At 44.5% G+C, this 16960-nt stretch overlaps 1 protein-coding gene across 4 annotated transcripts in view; it reads right to left on the bottom strand.

The window, feature by feature from the left end:
- Positions 1-115: 115 nt before the first annotated feature.
- The window catches only part of NRF1 (nuclear respiratory factor 1), a 117734-nt gene continuing 100889 nt past the window's right edge, over positions 116-16960 (bottom strand). For 3 of the 4 annotated variants that reach the window (XM_068972828.1, XM_068972827.1, XM_068972826.1), the window contains 2 exons: positions 2829-2870; positions 116-559 (listed from right to left, as the gene is read on the bottom strand). In XM_068972828.1, coding sequence (XP_068828929.1) covers positions 396-559; positions 2829-2870 — 206 coding nt within the window. In that variant the 3' untranslated portion in view covers positions 116-395. The remainder of the gene's footprint in view (positions 560-2828; positions 2871-16960) is intronic. The other variant, XM_068972829.1, reaches the window with a different exon arrangement.

Below are 16960 nucleotides of genomic sequence, written 5' to 3'. Positions count from 1 at the left end.
TTTTATATATATATATACACATATATATATATACTTTATATATATATGTAAATGTGTATATCCATATGTACACATATACATATATTCACACTCACACATACACACACCGAAGTATACACACGTTTCCGCAGAAAGAAGTCCTGCCACAATTTGGCTTTTTTGGGACCGTGAAGTTGACAACGCAGTATCTGTTTCCACCAATCCCAGAAAATCAAGAGTGGTGCTTTTTAAAAAATGCAATTCCAAAATCCACTGCCTTTCTTCCTTTTTAAAAAAAAGGTTAACAAAACTTTTCTTCCAAAGTCGAGAGACTTAATTCCATTTGATTGCACCTCTGCAAACGTGTAAAAAATTTTGAAGTAGACTAGAAAATGATGCCATGGCATGGCTGCATGTCACTGTTCCAACGTCACCACCTCCACAGCCTGGCCGTCCATGGTGACTGCGCTGTCCGATATCCTGGTGGTCACAGGGGCCATGGCCACCTGCACCGGCCCGTTACCCTGGGCGAGGCTGGTCACCACAGTCTGGTACATGCTCACAGGGATCTGGACCAGTCCTGGGGAGACAAGGGGAGACCGTCAGTGCTGGGCATAGGTTCCCAGATGCTGGCTGGACAGGGCAATCAGCTCCAGCCCTCACTGTCTGCAGCCGCAGGTAACTGCATACCCACTGTCCAGGCACAAAGACATCCCTTTCCCCACCCCATTTTAATTCTTTAAAACAGACTATCAGGAAAGAGAATGTGGAGAAGGTACAGAAACATGCCTCAGAACAGGGCCTCCCCAATGTGCCAAGAGATGACCCCGCCTGCCTGCCTCTCTCCAACTTTAGGGGGCTTGCACAGACCCCTCAGGGACGAATTCTCCTCCCAACAAGCCTGTCTCTTCTGACTGCCCTCCTCTCTAGGAGGGACCACCGTTCACGTTCTTGGATATTCTGCTACACTGCCTTCAACCCTCTTTCTGCCTATGCTCAAGTTTCTCTCAGCTTGAAAACACTTCTCCCTTAAACTTAGCCTGCCTTCTGGCCATTGTCCCTCTCTTCTGGGTCAGCTTTTTTTTTTTTTTTCCTAAAGCCTAGGTCGTTAATTTTCTGATTTTAGATTTCATAGACCAGTAGGAATTTTAAATATATTCTGGGGTTAACTTACAAAAAAAATCCCAACTACCTCCTAATGTCACTATTATTTCACAGTAAAAAGAAGTGTTTAGTAGAAAGAGAGGAGGAAGTGAATAATTTCAGAAAAGGGCAGTCCTTCCAAAGAAAGGAAAACTGACAATTTTATATGACATTAAAAAAAAAGAATTTCCAATTAAATAAGACAGGATATACGCACATATAAAATTCTTCTTCCTCATAAAACAAAAATTATAGTGAAGGAGAAAAAAAGAACTATGAATAAGAGATGGCAATATATTGGGTTGGCCAAAAAGTTGATTTGGGTTTTTAAATAGCATCTTAGGGAAAACACAAACTTTTGGGCCAACCCAGTATATTTCTGGGAGATGCAGAGCATACATAAAGTGGTTCTGACATTAAAGAAGGGGAAGCTGCACGTCCTGTGTCCTGGAGTTCTCAGGGCATGGAGGCTCAGCTACTGCAGAATGAGAGGAAGAAGCGAAAGATAGGAGTTAGCTGACAGTTTGTATTCAACTGACTGGACCAGTAGGTCCTACCAATCCCAACACCCAGGCCTTTGTTGACCAGACACCTGAAGTTCATCCACTGTATTGGGTAGCTGACCTGGAGAAGCCGCAGAGATCTATGAGGTATCTGGTGGGTGGGGAGGGGAGGGGCCAGGGGTGTGGAGACAATGAAAGTATCAGGCCTGCAGTCCTGATACTTACCACCCTGAGGCCTGCAGGCCGCCCAGCTCTGCCCTGCACAGCCCAGCAGCTGTGTTTCAGTGCCTCACTCTCAAGGAACAAGAGGCGACAGACAACGTGGGGAGCAGAAACAAAAACAAATGGCCCTAACTCTAGTATCTTCAGAGACAGAAAAGATTTGTATCATACAAACGGATACTTTTATTAAAATGAGAGAAAATTTGTTAAAGAAATCAAATAGATGAAATACATTCCACAGAAAGAGGAGACGGTAAAGTCAAGGAAATCTTCCAGAGAGCAGAAGAGATTAAAAGACGGAAAGTAGGAAACCTTAAGAGATCCAATCTCTGAAAAAAGAGATTTCTAGAGACTAGAAAAAACACAAGGTAGGAAATTATCAGACACATTGCAAGTAAATCTCTAGAACTGAAAACCATGAGTTTCAGATTGAAAAGGCCCATTAGATACCCAGCAGAACAGAAGAAAAAAGATCCAGATGCTAAGACACAGCTTTGTAAAATTTCAGAACACTAAGGGTAAAGCAGAGATCCCAAAGGATTTGAGAAAGGGTTAAAAAAAAAAAGTCACATACAAAGAACTGGAAATCATTATTGGATTTCTCAAAAGCAAGCATGGAGGCTAGATGATGATGGAGCAGTGGCTTCAAACCTCTGAGAGAAAATGCTTGCAGCCTAGAATTCTCTCCCCAGCCCATGAAATGACACCCACACCAATTAAGTGTGGGGACAGAATAAACACCTCCTCAGACTTGTAAGGGCTGTAAAAGCCGGCTACCTGTGCACACTTTCTTTGGACGCTCTGAAGGTTGTTCCCCAAAGAAATGAGACAGGAAAACTTAAGAAATAAGTGGTTGTGGGGTCCAGGAGACAGAGAACCCACTGTAGGGAGCTTGGGGACAGGAGGAGGGCCCAGGACGGGGGCTGTGCAGTACGTCTGGAGGACACAGGGGATGTGGCATGAGCTTGTGGGATAGAGTACCTCGAGGGGTCTTCCAGAATTGGGTAGAACCGGTGATTACTCCTTAAAAAGTAGAAGAAAAAAAAGCAAGGATTAACCATACCCACTCGTCGTGGCAGTGAACAAGTTTTACCTTTATAAAAATTTTATGTTTATAACAATATAAACATAGAAATTGAGTTATTGAAAATTGTGATAATGTCTCAACTCAAGAAATAATATGACTATTATTTAGAATAATACACATACATACCAGAAAAAAGAACATGGAGTGTTGCCTCTGGCGTACATATATATATATATATATTTTTTTTTTTTCCTTTTTTAAGGCCTTTTAGTTCTTTTTGTCATTTAAAACTGTGTATCACTTTGATGAAAATAAAAATTAATTGTAAAAAGGGATGTTTTATCAGAATATTTCCTAATGCAAAAAAAAAAAATCAAACATAAAATAACATGTCAATTTTACAATGTTAAATTGTATCTAATTGTTTTCCAGGGATAACTGTTGACAGTTTGGAAATAAGTATTTGTTGATGCTTCCCTGGTGGCTCAGAACAATGCGGAAGACCTGGGTTTGATCTTTGTGTTGAGAAGATTCCCTGGAGAAGGGAATGGCTACCCACTCCAGTATTCTGGCCTGGAGAATCCCATGGACAGAGGAGCCTGAAGGGCTACAGTCCATGGGGTCACAAAGAGTTGGACACGACTGAGCCACTTCACTTCAAGGCTTGTATATATCTGTTTGTTCAGGGTTTCAGTAACAAAGTCAATGTTTTTAGGATTCCAGGCTTACCCTGCTATGTGTTAATGAGAATAGAAGGCATGGCCCACAGTCCTCACACTGCCATGCTGGGGCCTGAAAGGGGAAGGAGAGGGCCAGTCCATACATCAGCTTCAGAAGGCTGTTGGGTTCAATGTTTTTCACCTAGACCTCTGCAAATGGCTTTCACATCTCTCTAGTCAATTCCTTTTTCCATTCACTCCTTTCTGCCACCCAAGCTATCTTTTTATAACATGTCATTCCCCAAGCTCAAACTTTTCAAATTCCCTGAAGCTAGTTAAAAGGTTCCCAAAGCCGATAGTAAAGTTCAAATGTTGGGCCTGGCATTCAGGACTCTTGTGATTTGTCCAGCCTTACTTCCCTCATTCCCTGTGCTCTGGGCATCACCCTGAACTATTCTCAATTCTCCAACACACTGGTAACCTTCCTTTCTCTGGGCCTTTGCTCAAGCCGTTTGCTACCTGGAATTCCCTTACTGCCCACACCTTCCCCTTTAAAACTCTCCTCTTGGAAGCCTATCCCAGCTCTAGTCAATACTGAGAGCAGCCTCCTTGGGATTCTCAGTAAGCACTGGACAGTAGGATATAATCTGGCTAGGTCCGGTTAATGCATGTAGATAGGTCTTCCCCATCAACCTAGACTGAGCCCTAGATTGAGCGCTCCTTCAAGGTCAGGCCTGGCTCTGGTTCATGTTTAGTATGAGGTACAAGGTATGCCAAATACTGGCGTCAGCACAGCCTCAAGGGCAGCAGGTCAAGGGATTTTATTGCAGGCCCTAACCAGCGTGTGGCTGGGCTCTATCTAGTCCCTGGTATCTAGACTGCAGGAATGGGCCTGAGTATATGTGACTATGTGAAGACCAAGACCCCCTTCCATCATCCTAGTGGATCTTCATCATCACTTTCATCCTCTCTTCTGGTCAAAACAGACAGTTAATGAAGTAACGTTTTTTGCCAAACGCCCTGTGGCAAAACCAGGACACCTCCAAAGAACCCTCATGCTGCTGCTGCTGCTGCTGCTAAGTCGCTTCAGTCATGTCCGACTCTTCGCGACCCCATGGTCTGCAGCCCACCAGGCTCGTCTGTCCATGGGATTCTCCAGGCAAGAGTACTGCTAGCCAAAAGCAACCAAAACCAGAAGCAAAGATCAGTCTTATTTCACTGTTCTTGCTTCTGAGACTGATTCAGTTCCTAAAGCTCTAGACAAGTTACAGACTTTACGAATACACTGAATACTATGAGTGGGACCTTCTTCCTGACTACGAGCAACTGTCCTGGGTCAGTGCTGGGATGGAGAGAAACTGGAAGAATTGTTAGAATTAAATCTCTTTCTTACTGGTTTATGATGTGTTTGGGTTACCTATGATGTGGGTCCATGTCCCACACTGTTGTTGAAACATTTTTTAGTATCATGGAAGATTTGCCCTAAAATAAAATGGAAAAGGGCTCAAATGCAGAAATTCAAACTGGCTGACACTGCTATAACCGGAATAATCTTTTGAACAGAAACTGACTTTGTTCCCCTCTTCTACAATTCTTCACTGGTTTCCAATGGCCCGTGGAATATAAAGTCCAAATCCCTTTGGAGGTATTGCAGCCCTTCACATCAGCCCCTGTTGCTCAGTTAGTTCAGCCACAGTACATTCCAGGAAGGTGAACGACTTGATTGAGGCTCTTTCCACACCTGCCTCCATGGTGTGCACACTTTCTGACTTCTGCCTGGAATGACTGTCCTTGGCTTGTTCCTTGAATGGGCTTCTATTCTTCCTTCAGCTCTCAGCTGCAGTCTCTCCTCCTCCTGTCTGAGCTCCCCTTCTCCCAAGGGCCCACAGCACTTTGCCCTGGTCTCCATGGAGGAGGTGATGGTCATATACTTTATCACTGGTTACTTATCTCCAAGGAAACTGTAAATTCCTTAAGGGAGAGATGGAATCTTCGTATTTAAGTCCCTAGCAATGAACAGGTGTTTTCTACACAGTTGAATGAAACCTGCCTTCTGAGATTGCACAGGTGTCTACCTTCCCCCCAACCCCGGGACAGAATGACTGACGTGGGTGAGCCTTCAGGTGATTAGGAAGTTTCCAGGAAAAGCAATACAGAAACAACTACATTCAAAGCTCATCCAAATAAAACCATTTAAAAGATTTCATATTTCTGTACTTTACAGCTTGGGAAGGAGTAAATTTGGCCTTTAACAACTGGGTGATGACTCCCACACAAAGCCGTCTCGAGACTGAATGACTAGTGACAGCGACTTCATATCTAAAAAGCTCCTTGAAGAGATCCCATATACAGGGTATTTCATAACCTCGAATGCCTTCTCTACACACAGTTTCAGCCCACCTCTACCTTAAGTGCGTGCATTACCATCCCACTGTGAGGACTTTAGACTCTCACATACAGCCACTTTGACATGAGGTTAGATTAAATCGTCTCAGTGTCTCTGACCTAGCAGCCTTTATGTCCATGGCAAAGAAAGGGGGAGGGGGCTAGAGGCTTGGAAACCCAGCGCGCACTAAATCGGCCGGCTGCCCTTGCAAGAGAGATGATTAAAATGCTGAGGTTCAGTAATCAGGCCAGGATTGTCCCTGCATCTGCTCAGCCTGCCCCTGATTAGCCCTAATCTAGAAGGTGTATGTTAATCTCAGCTTGTATTCTGGGTCATTTCAATTGATTAAGCAACAGGAAACCTTTCCCATTCTACATTAGGGACGTGAAGTTCTCCTTTTTGTTTTTCACAGAGACCCTGCACAACCCTAGTAAGAAAGCTCTCCTAGCATTTGTACAGTGCTTTTCAAAGTCTTCTCACCCCCACTGCACAGCACTAGCTTCCTGCTGAGACTCTGGAGCAGCAGGCAGGGAAGGTATTCTTCCCTTTCACAAATGATAGGCAAGTCCTGTTGGCAGAACCATGGGCTTACCATAAAAGCACACACTTATAAAAACCTGGAGCTTTTAGTACCCCAATCTCTAGTACCTCATCTTTCAAAGCTGTAAGAAACCGTAGAGTTCTTCAGTTTAGAAAATCCAATCCCCCCCTTTCTTTAAATTCCAAAGCATACGGATAAAAAGTTTATTTAAACAAAACAAAACATGGACTGAGGGAGACTGAGTGGCCGAGCCGGTGGTAAGGCAAGGCGCTGGGAGTCTCTGCAGGAACCGGCAAGCCTTTACCATTGACCACTACAGCCAGCAGGGACCTGGAAGGGAGAGGACAGTCCCTTTTGGGCTCACTGCTGCCTCTCCTCTCAGGCTTCTTGGTAAGGTTTACAGAATTGGCAAAAACGGGAAAAGAGGCCAAAAGAGCCTTGGGAACTTCAGGCCCCAGTGCAAGGGTTTCCTTGGCCAATAGCAAGTGAAAGTGAAGCTGCTCAGTCGTGTCCAACTCTTTGCGACCCCATGGACACCACGCTCCTCCGTCCATCGGATTTTCTAGGCAAGAGTACTGGAGTGGGTTGCCATTTCCTTCTCCAGGATTCTTCCCGACCCAGGGATCGAACCCAGGTCTCCCACACTGTAGACAGACACTTTATCGTCTGAGCCACCAGGGAAGTCCAATAGCAGTCAGCCCCCAAATCCTGGAGGAACTGCTGGCCCCAGAACAGAAAAGAGGAGACCTGACCCTGCTCTATTTTTCTACCAGTTGGGTATCATTCTTGAGCCCAAATGGTCAAATACACTCCTCCCATCTTAACAAATAGCAATTACATTCTTTTAGTTGCTCAGGCCCAAAACTTGGAAGTCAGGCCATCTCTGACTTCTCACGCAATTCATCAGCAGATTCTCTCGTTTCAAACATAAACCCAGAACACAGCCACATCGGCTGCTGACCCCCTAGGTGAACTCCTATCCTCTCTCGCCTGGACTACATGTTAGCTTCCCTTCAGATTGCCCTGCGTCAGCCCTGGCTCCAATGCACTCTCTGCTCCCCAGACAGAAGCCAGAGGGATAGTCTAAAATTTCCACATGATGGACATTGGGACACACATTCTGAAAATTAAGATATTTGCTTTTCCTTGTTTTCTGCAAAACGGGTTCTGCAGTGGTCTGTCTCTGAACGTGTCACGACGGGAGGCTTTGTGGTAGACCATGGGCGCCAGCGAGAATAACTGAACGTTAGGGTCACTGCCCTGCACACTCTGGATTCATCATTCATGAGCTGATCTACTCTATTCCTGACCTCTTCTGAGGTAATGAGTTCCATCACTTACCTACCATGTGATGAATCTCTTTCTCTCACACACATATATGCATATAACTGGAATTTATTTACTGAGGGGAATTCATTTATGGCACCCCATTCCAGTACTCTTGCCTGGAAAATCCCATGGACAGAGGAGCCCGGTAGGCTGCAGTTCATGGGGTTGCTAAGAGTCGGACACGACTGTGCGACCTCACTTTCACTTTTCACTTTCATGCACTGGAGAAGGAAATGGCAACCCACTCCAGCCTGGAGAACCCCAGGGATGGGGGAGCCTGGTGGGCTGCCGTCTATGGGGCAGCACAGAGTCGGACACGACTGAAGCGACTTAGTAGCAGCAGCAGCATTTTGAGATCTGATGAATAAGTCTATACATCACAGTTAGCTAAATCTTGAGATATTGTTTGACAACAGCTACTCCAACTTCCCCCGCCTTTTTAGTGGCTCCCTACTAAGGGAAAATAAAGTCCAAATAGCTAATAGATGAGGGGTTGTATCAGCCTTTCCCACAAAGACTCTACCTTATGCCTTCATCACAACTGTACCTGTCTCCTCAGTATACCTTAGCCACCACATGTATTTACTCAGGCAGGTCTCTCTGCCTAGAATTACCCCTGCCAACCTACGTCCTGTTCTTTCCCCGTCTTTCAGGGGTTCCTCCAGACAGAACAGCCCACCAGGTTCTCTCCTTCCGGGGATTTTATTGCTTCACCACTCATTTGGCACCAGATCTGTGCTAACCTGTTCCCAAATAGTTACTGTTTTTCTCTATACAAACACTGCTTACTTAGATCTTGGCAGGATGATGTTCTTGAACAGTGAACAACTTGAACACAGTAGACGTTAATACCTGAATATGACAGTTGATCACGTTCTTCATGATTTTCAGGAAATTGATTACATTCCCCTTAGCTTTGGTCTCTGTGGCCCGAAGCCTTTTACTCCGCTTTGGAATGAGTACCATTCTCCCCACAACACTCTTAAGGCAGCAGCCGAATGCTGTATGGCAGTTCAGGTGCATTTGATGTGAAGGTAGAACAGGTGCTTTTATTTCCATTAGCTTCCCAGTCAGAAAGAATCCTGGCTCTGCCACTTACAGGCTTATGAAGTCCCACTTTCCTCCTACATAAAATGGTAATTACTAATATTCCCAGGGTTCTTGAGAACTATATGTGCTGATGTGGGTAGAGTCTGGCACAATGCCTGGCACACAGTAGGTGAACACTAAATGTCAGCTGCTTTCCCAGATGACTTAGAATGAGAGGTCTGATGAAGTCTGGCTGGGGTCACAGATGTTAGACTACAGCTCTCAGGAAGCAGAAAGGAAAGCAGAGACAGTGCAGATCTCCTTTCGGCTGCGATTTGCTCCTGCCAGGAAGCACATCATTCGCCAAAGGCCTTCAAAGATGCAAAGATTAGAGATAAAAGCCATGAAATCAGGGCAGATGGACTGGTGGGCTGCTTCCTTTCTGAATGCAGCGATGGTTAGCCACAGCCCCTGGAACCACATGATGACATATATGAAACAGCTGCCGATTCGGTATAGCAGTAAAGACACAACCTAGGCTAAACCACTAATCAATATTAAGACTGTTAACTATACGATCAGGGACAGTATGATATGATATCACCATGCTGATAAACTTCTAAACCTCAAAACTAATAGCACACACTGGAGCCCAGCAGAGCGCAGAGTTGTAAGCCTAGTCAGGGTCACCCAGAACCACAGACTGCCCTCCCCCACCCCACGCCATGACAAGACAGAGCGGGACAGACAGCCTGAGGAAGAATGGGTCTTTCATTTGCTCTCACAATCTGGGAAACCTTTGGGAATTGTTGTTTGCTGTAACTGAACCTTTCAGTCCAAAGGCCTTTCTAGTTGGTCATAGAAATATCTTTTAGTTTGGGGAAAAACATTGATGGTTGTGAGAGAAAAGTAGCTAAACAAATAAGTTATCAAGTAAACGTAACAGTTGGTGAAAGAGCAATAATTCTTAAAGGAGGAAAGGAAAAATTCGCAATGTAATGCTTTCTGTGGTTTATGCCTAAGAAAGTGAACTGTATGTAGTAGGAAAATGCTGGCTTAAATGGGGTGCCTGTGACTGACTGGAAAGGAGAGGAATAAATAAGAAAAGTGAAATCATCTATTGTTATTACCTAAGTTACTTCTGCAGTTTTTAAAGAGCCATCAAAAATATCTATAAGTGTCTTTAGGGAGGACAGGAAGGAGGGAAGTCCTTTAAAAAATCTTATCTCCAGGCCTAGAAAGAAGTTACATCAGTGCCTGACATCTAAGAAAAGCCACTACTATATGAAGAAAAATAGGCATGGTGTGTCCTGACACAGAGATGGGAGAACATGACGGAAAACCAGGTGAAGAAGCTAGTAGGCAGCAGCAGGCAGATAAAGAGGCTGAGAAACACAAACAAGGACCACACGGGAAGAGGACAGATGAGGACAAGAAGATGAAGGTCATGAAAAGAGCAATGATGTCAATGAAAAGGAGAGCCAGGTAACCCTCATAATAGTAAGACAAGGGAGAAATAGAAAAAGCATTTCTCTCTCAGTGGTTCTGTTTCTGCTATATTAGCTGCTTCCGGGACATTTAATCTTCCTTTTCCGTGTTTTTAAAGTCCATGGCTTTTGAGGGCATTTGAGGGATTTATGGATTAAAATATGTATTACATCTGGCAAGTACTGAATATTCTCATGAAGCCAATAGCAGACTCAGAGGTACCCTGGTGTAATAGGCACTTCTCAGCACCCAAGATTTTCTCTCCTCTGACCAGACAATCTCAACCTGCTCTTGGAAAAACCACTTTCTGGAATAACTTCCATAGCAGTGGCTTTTTCTGGGTAGGGCAGTTTCACTGTGTCCTTAATCTTGATTTTGCAGGCCATAAGACAACTGTCTTGCCGGCATCCCACAAGCCAAATATTAAGAGTGAATTCACTTCTACTTTATTAGTGAATGTATTTCAAAACATAATTTGGAGATATAATTTTACCATTCCCTCTTAAAATTACTAGAGTCCCCAGGAACATGAACGAAATCAGGGTTTTGTCCTTTAGTGTTCAGAATCACCGTGGGCTACATCCTGGAGACTGAAATCCCAACGTAAGACTGAACAAGCTGACTCCAATCCATGCTGTTCTGACCAAGAGGGCTTTAAACCAAAAATGGCAGGAGAGAAAAGTGTTTAAAACTTGCAGGACACGTAGGTACTCAGGAGGATGTCTGATCAGAGATGTACGGAGAAAGGCAGGAGCAATCTAGTAAAGTTCCAGAGATCACTGGAAGGAGATAGGGGAAACACTCCAAATCTCCAAAGTCTGTGTAGTAGACAAGGTGTGAACAAACCTTGTAAAGAGTCGGTATTTTTAAATATTAAATGCAGCCCATCTGACAGAAACCTCAGGAGAAAGTCACCAAGCTGTTTACCAAGAGTTTGCAATAGTCAGGTGTAGAAATGGACCAATCAGGAGACCAATAGGTCTTCTTACCTAGAGTTAAGAATGGAGATTTATTTTTCTGTTATTACTTTCAACATTTTTATTATAGAAAATTTCAAATAGGCACAAAAGGAGAGACACAGTGTAAGGACTCCCACCCCCTGTGCCTACCACCCAGCCCTTGCCTCCTCCATCTGAACAGGGACAGACTGAGGCAAAAAATCTGCCAAAGGTGCTCTCCTGATTTTTCAATGCCTCACTTAGCCCAATCTTAGAGCATCATTTGGGGGTTTCCCTGATGGCTCAGATGGTGAAGAATCCACTTGCAATGCAGGAGACCCAGGCTCGATCCCTCAGTCAGAGAGATCCCCTGGAGAAGGGAATGGCTACCTACTTCAATATTCCTGTCTGGAGAATTTCATGAACAAAGGAGCCTAGTGGGCTATAGTCCATGGGGTCACAGAGTCAGACATGACTGAGCGCCTCAGCAAAATTTGCTTTAGACACAGTCAGACACCTGAAGACAGCAGATTAGAGGTGGAAATAAACAGTTAAGGGGTCAGACGATCACAAAGAAAGAAATCTATCTTATAGACTTCATTTAAATAGAGTATTATTCCATCTTTCCTATGGACTGTAGTTAGCATAATCCAACTGTTAATGGGGACAAGTTCTTTATAAAAGAATTCCAGCTAATAAAGGCAGAGGAATTTTCTAGTGTTATAGAGAAATCTCTAGTTTGAAAGTTTTAGTGAAATAATGGATCTACACAAAATCATTAATGGTTACTAAAACCACTGGGGCTTCCCTGATAGCTCACCTAGTAAAGAATCTGCCTGCAATGCAGGAGCTAAGCTAAGTCGCTTCAGTCGTGTCCAACTCTGTGAGACCCCATAGATGGCAGCCCATCAGGCTCCCCCGTCCCTGGAATTCTCCAGGCAAGAACACTGGAGTGGGTTGCCATTTCCTTCTCCAATGCATGAAAGTGAAAGTGAAGTCGCTCAGTCGTGTCTGACTCTTAGCGACCCCATGGACTGCAGCCTACCAGGCTCCTCCATCCGTGGGATTTTCCAGGCAAGAGTACTGGAGTGGGCTGCCATTGCCTTCTGACCCCGGTTCAATTTCTGGGTTAGGAAGATCCCCTGAAGAAGAGATAAGCTACCCACTCCAGTGTTTTTGGGCTTCCCTGGTGGCTCAAAACCATTAGGTGACCAGGTGATGAGGACTGTAGAATAAAGGAATGCCACCACCCGTGCAGGCTGCAGTGACTGGAAGGGTAGCCTCTTAAATCTACCCTCCAGCCACTTCCTTCTTTCCACAAAGATGAAGCCCCTGTGGTCTGTTCAGCATTCATTTGCAACAGGCAATTTGCCATACAGAGGCCTGACAATGACACAGAACTTTTAGAAAGGACTGGGAAAAAAGGGCCACCAGAAAGGGCAGCAGCAGGAAGTCTGCTTCCCATGCACACCTGTGCCTGGGGTACAGAGATGTCTCTGACATCTACCCGTGGGGTTTACAAATTCCTTTGGGAAACGTGCCAGCATACTGAGTGCTAATGATGCCCATGATATAAAGGTAGATCTTTACAGTCACCTCTTAGTTGAACCAAAGGAAGGATGGGTCATTTCCTCCACAGTGCCCCGCTAAACTCTGATTTCATGCTGTGCTTTTCTTGTCACAGACTTATTTTCTAATCATGTCTTCTTTAAGCTAACATGAAAACTAATTTGTATTTCTTAAGTATGCAGCAGCTGGGCAGGGGGTGGAGGAGATGGTTCAGGCTTTACCCTGGCTTGCTTATAGAAACTGTCTAAGGATTTAAAATGTGTCATGAGTGATCTGCATGACAGATATTGTGTGTATGGCAAGTAAGAGTTGACTATATTTACATTTATAAAACGAACAGGGCCATTTCTGTTTCATAGGGCTGCTATGAGGATAAGTAACATTATATTTAAATGATTTAAGTTCTTGAAAAAAGAGATATTGTCTAAATTTGAGGTAGTATGGGTGGCTCAGACAGTGAGAATCTGCCCACGGTACAGGAGACCTGGGTTCGATCCCTGGGTTGGTAAGATGCCCTGGAGAAGGGAATAGCAATCCACTTCAGTACTCTTGCCTGGAGAATTCCATGGACAGAGGAGCCTGGTGGGCTCCAGTCCATGGGGTCACAGAGTCAGACACGACTGAGCGACTAACACACATACACATTGTTATTTCATAAAGGTTTTCTCCCAGGAGTCAAAGCCACCATGTAGTAGCTAACAGAGACGGACAAATGGAAGAAACAAGCTTAAAGGTCCGCCCTTACTCCCCAGACTTGCTGAAAATGGAAGATGCCACCAGCTCAGTGCTCAACCCCCAGAAATACTGTCCACGCCCCATGGTGTACACAAAATGAACAATCCATATACACACTCTTGGCCCCCAAGTGTTCACATGCCCTCATGTCAATGAGAAGCTCTGTTTAATAAGAACTCTTCAGGAAAACAGTGGGGCTGTGAAAGCTGAAGGAAGGGAAGGCCAGGGAGCAGGTCAGCTGTAAGTGGACATTCCTAACATTAAAGTCTTTTCTCATAGTTGCAATTCATTTTTACTATCATTATTATTACTGTTTTGTGAGAAGTTGGAGGGGCTGGGGAAAGGACACAAGATTCTTGGAGGAAAAATAATTTTAAGGTGAAAAGACAAAGATTATAGTCAAGAAACACTGCTGGAAGCTGATCCAAAAATAATCAGGCAAGTTTCCTTTTCTCCTTTCAGCAAGGCTGAAATATTGGGGTGACCAAAAAGTTTGTTCAGGTTTTTTCCATAAGTCCAAGGCTCACTTAAGCAGTCAAGACATTGCAGGAGGTTCAGACCAGTCTCTAAATAGTCCTGCCCATGAGAGCTCGCTGGGAAGGTGGGCAGGGTACCTGTGCTCTGGCAGTAGGGTGGCTGCGGAGCACCTGAAACGTGGCCAGTGTAACTGAGGAGCTGGGCCTTTACTTTTATTTGACTTTAATTAATTTCAACTTATAAAGGGCCAGAGCAAGGCTCTAAAACCTTTCAGTGAGCCAACTCCACACCTTAAGCATGCTTCAACTGCATACACACTGCAGAACATGGTAAGAGTTGCTTTTTGTTTAGATGGAAACTCAATCTGAAATTAGACACTCTGCATTCACCTAAAATATATTTTCCTGGCATTTCCCTTATTTATATCATAGCTTTTTTCTTTACTGCCCGACCCCATCAACTTATGTTGACATATCCTACCTCCTGGGTGCCTAGGTGAGAAACTTTGCCAGCACTGGAGAGCGCCACAGTAGAGCTACATTATGGCACCACAGGCAGCAGGGGGAGGCTGCTTGGGCACAGTCAGAGAACTGCTGGCCGCCTTGGTGAGCCAATCTGATAGCAGCGCTTTGCAGTCTCGCTCAGAGCAGTGTCTCAAACCCCTTCAATGATTCTCAGATCCATTTGCTAGCTTTACAACAGAAAAGATGTTTCTATCAATTTTACTTTCGAAAACCCCATTTAGGCTCTGAAAATCTCTCAATTGGGGCCTTTCTAATAATGAAGATTTGGTATAATTATAATGTCACAGGCAATCGTGCTGACAAAGCAAAACCAGTATGTCTCCTCGCTGGGCCTTTGCTCTCAACTCTGACCAAAGGGAGGAGAAAAGAGGCTTTGTCAGGAGCAGATGCACAGCGGGAGGCCCCAGGAAAGCAGACCTGCTGAATGAGGCAGGTGCCACTTAGACATTCACGTTACTGACTCCAACCACAACCTTCCTTTCACTTGATACCCTGCTCTTGGCAGGAGGATGGGGAAAGAGCATCACACAAAGAGGAGGCATGTTTATCCTGTTCAGATTACTGCTCTGCTAGGCTGCTGCTGCTGCTAGGTTCTGCACATTTGCTCTTTATTAAGCAAATGGTAGAGCTGAGAAGTGAATCCCTGTATTTACACAGGTAATCTGAGAGCCAGAAGGGCCCCAAAACCATAGTGGCTGTGATGTGCAGGCTATCAGAGTTAGTAACAGTGTGCTGACATTCCTTCAAAATCCTAATGCAAGCATAAATAAAAAGAGGAAAGTACCCTTAACCAAGAACCTTAAAAACTTTACTCGGTAAGAATTTCTCCTGTTATGATAATCTAGTTCTTGTGTGAACAGTGATTAATTCCCCTTTTACATGCTTAATTAAAACTGGTTTTTCATCCACATATTGAATAGTAATGACTCCAATTAAACTTGTCCAATTATGGCTCTAGATTTGGTATGCAAAAAAAAAAAAAAATCCCTTTACAGAATATTACCTGCAATGACAGGCACCAAGATTCTGTCTTGGTTACAAGGAGCTGGAATCATCTAAGACCAGAATCTGTCTTTCGAATACAAAGACTCAGAAAGATCTGGGGACCTAAAGGGAAGGAGAATGAGATAACGAAACATGTAACTTGGCCTTAAGGACACTGGAGGTGGAGAGGATACCGTGGTCAGTGGTGTCTGTCTGCCAGATGGCGGGTACCTTCTCGGCAATCTCTGCCCTGAAGCCGTGACCTGAGAGTCCTCTGCCCAGAACGTCCCTAACTTGTCACGTTTCCCCAAGCTGAGAATACCAGATACAGACCAACCTGGCTTCACACGTGTGCTAATTTCCTCTGGGGTCCCAAGGAGGCAACTCTGAAGACATTCAGCTTTCAATATAGAAAACACCCCAAAGCATCTGAAGGACCTGGGCATGGCTCAGATGAGTACTAAGAATCGAGATCAATGTATAGGGGTCACTTCATTGTAAAGGCCCTATCTTTCTCTGAAGGGCCTCGATTAGTAGCAATTTCTTGTGTAAGATGATGAATTCCTGAGGCCACCCCAGTTTATGACGGCGCAGAGGAGATGACACATCCCCTTTGAACTTGCAGACTCTGCAAGGAGAAAGAGGACTCTAAATATCACAATGATACTTTCTTTTTCTTTGGTTGTGCCATGTGGCTTGTGGGATTTTAGTTCCCTGGTGAGGGATTGAACCCAGGCCCTCGGCAGTGAGAGCACTGAGTGCTAACCACTGGACCAGTGGGGAATTCCCCACAGTGACACTTTCAAGAGGCAGTTCTGCTCCTTCGGAATGTATCCACAGGTCAGCATCTTTGCAGGAGACAAAGGTACCGAAGAACACCAAAACTAAAAACTCCTTGAGCTGTATAGGCAATGTCTGATGAGTGACAGAAAAGACTTGGTACTTCTGGAGAGCCAGGTCTCAGTTTTGTCTGCCCCAGCATGCCTCAGGGATACAACCTTTGTCTGTTAGTGCCAGAGGCTTTCTGAAGCAAGGATTCTAGTGTGAGATTCATTTCCTTCTTCCAGCTCACTGTACCAGATCCTAAGAATGCATCCCAGAGGTGTTATGAGTGAACCCTCTGAAGACTAAATCCCTTCCCATTCAATGTGAGTGTTTAATAACAGTAATAGTAGTAGTAGCAAACAGTTATTGTATGTTCACATTGCCATCAATGTATATCCTGGGGGATGGAGATCGAGGTGTCAAAAAAACTGCTACTTCCCTCTGAGAGCTATCCTGGAAGGCATTTTGGACCTCAGATCATAATGAAGCAGGTGGGGAAGGAGGACAAACCTCTATGCTACGAAAGGGCTGGATGAGTAACATACATGAGACAGAACTGTAACCCTCTTTGGTTTCTAGAATCAAGAGCGCCATCACACATC

Source organism: Capricornis sumatraensis, chromosome 5 (assembly GCF_032405125.1).
Source record: "Capricornis sumatraensis isolate serow.1 chromosome 5, serow.2, whole genome shotgun sequence".
Taxonomy (NCBI): Eukaryota; Metazoa; Chordata; class Mammalia; order Artiodactyla; family Bovidae; genus Capricornis; species Capricornis sumatraensis.
The sequence above is the reverse complement of the archived record's forward strand: the minus strand, read 5'-3'. Positions and strand labels throughout refer to the sequence as shown.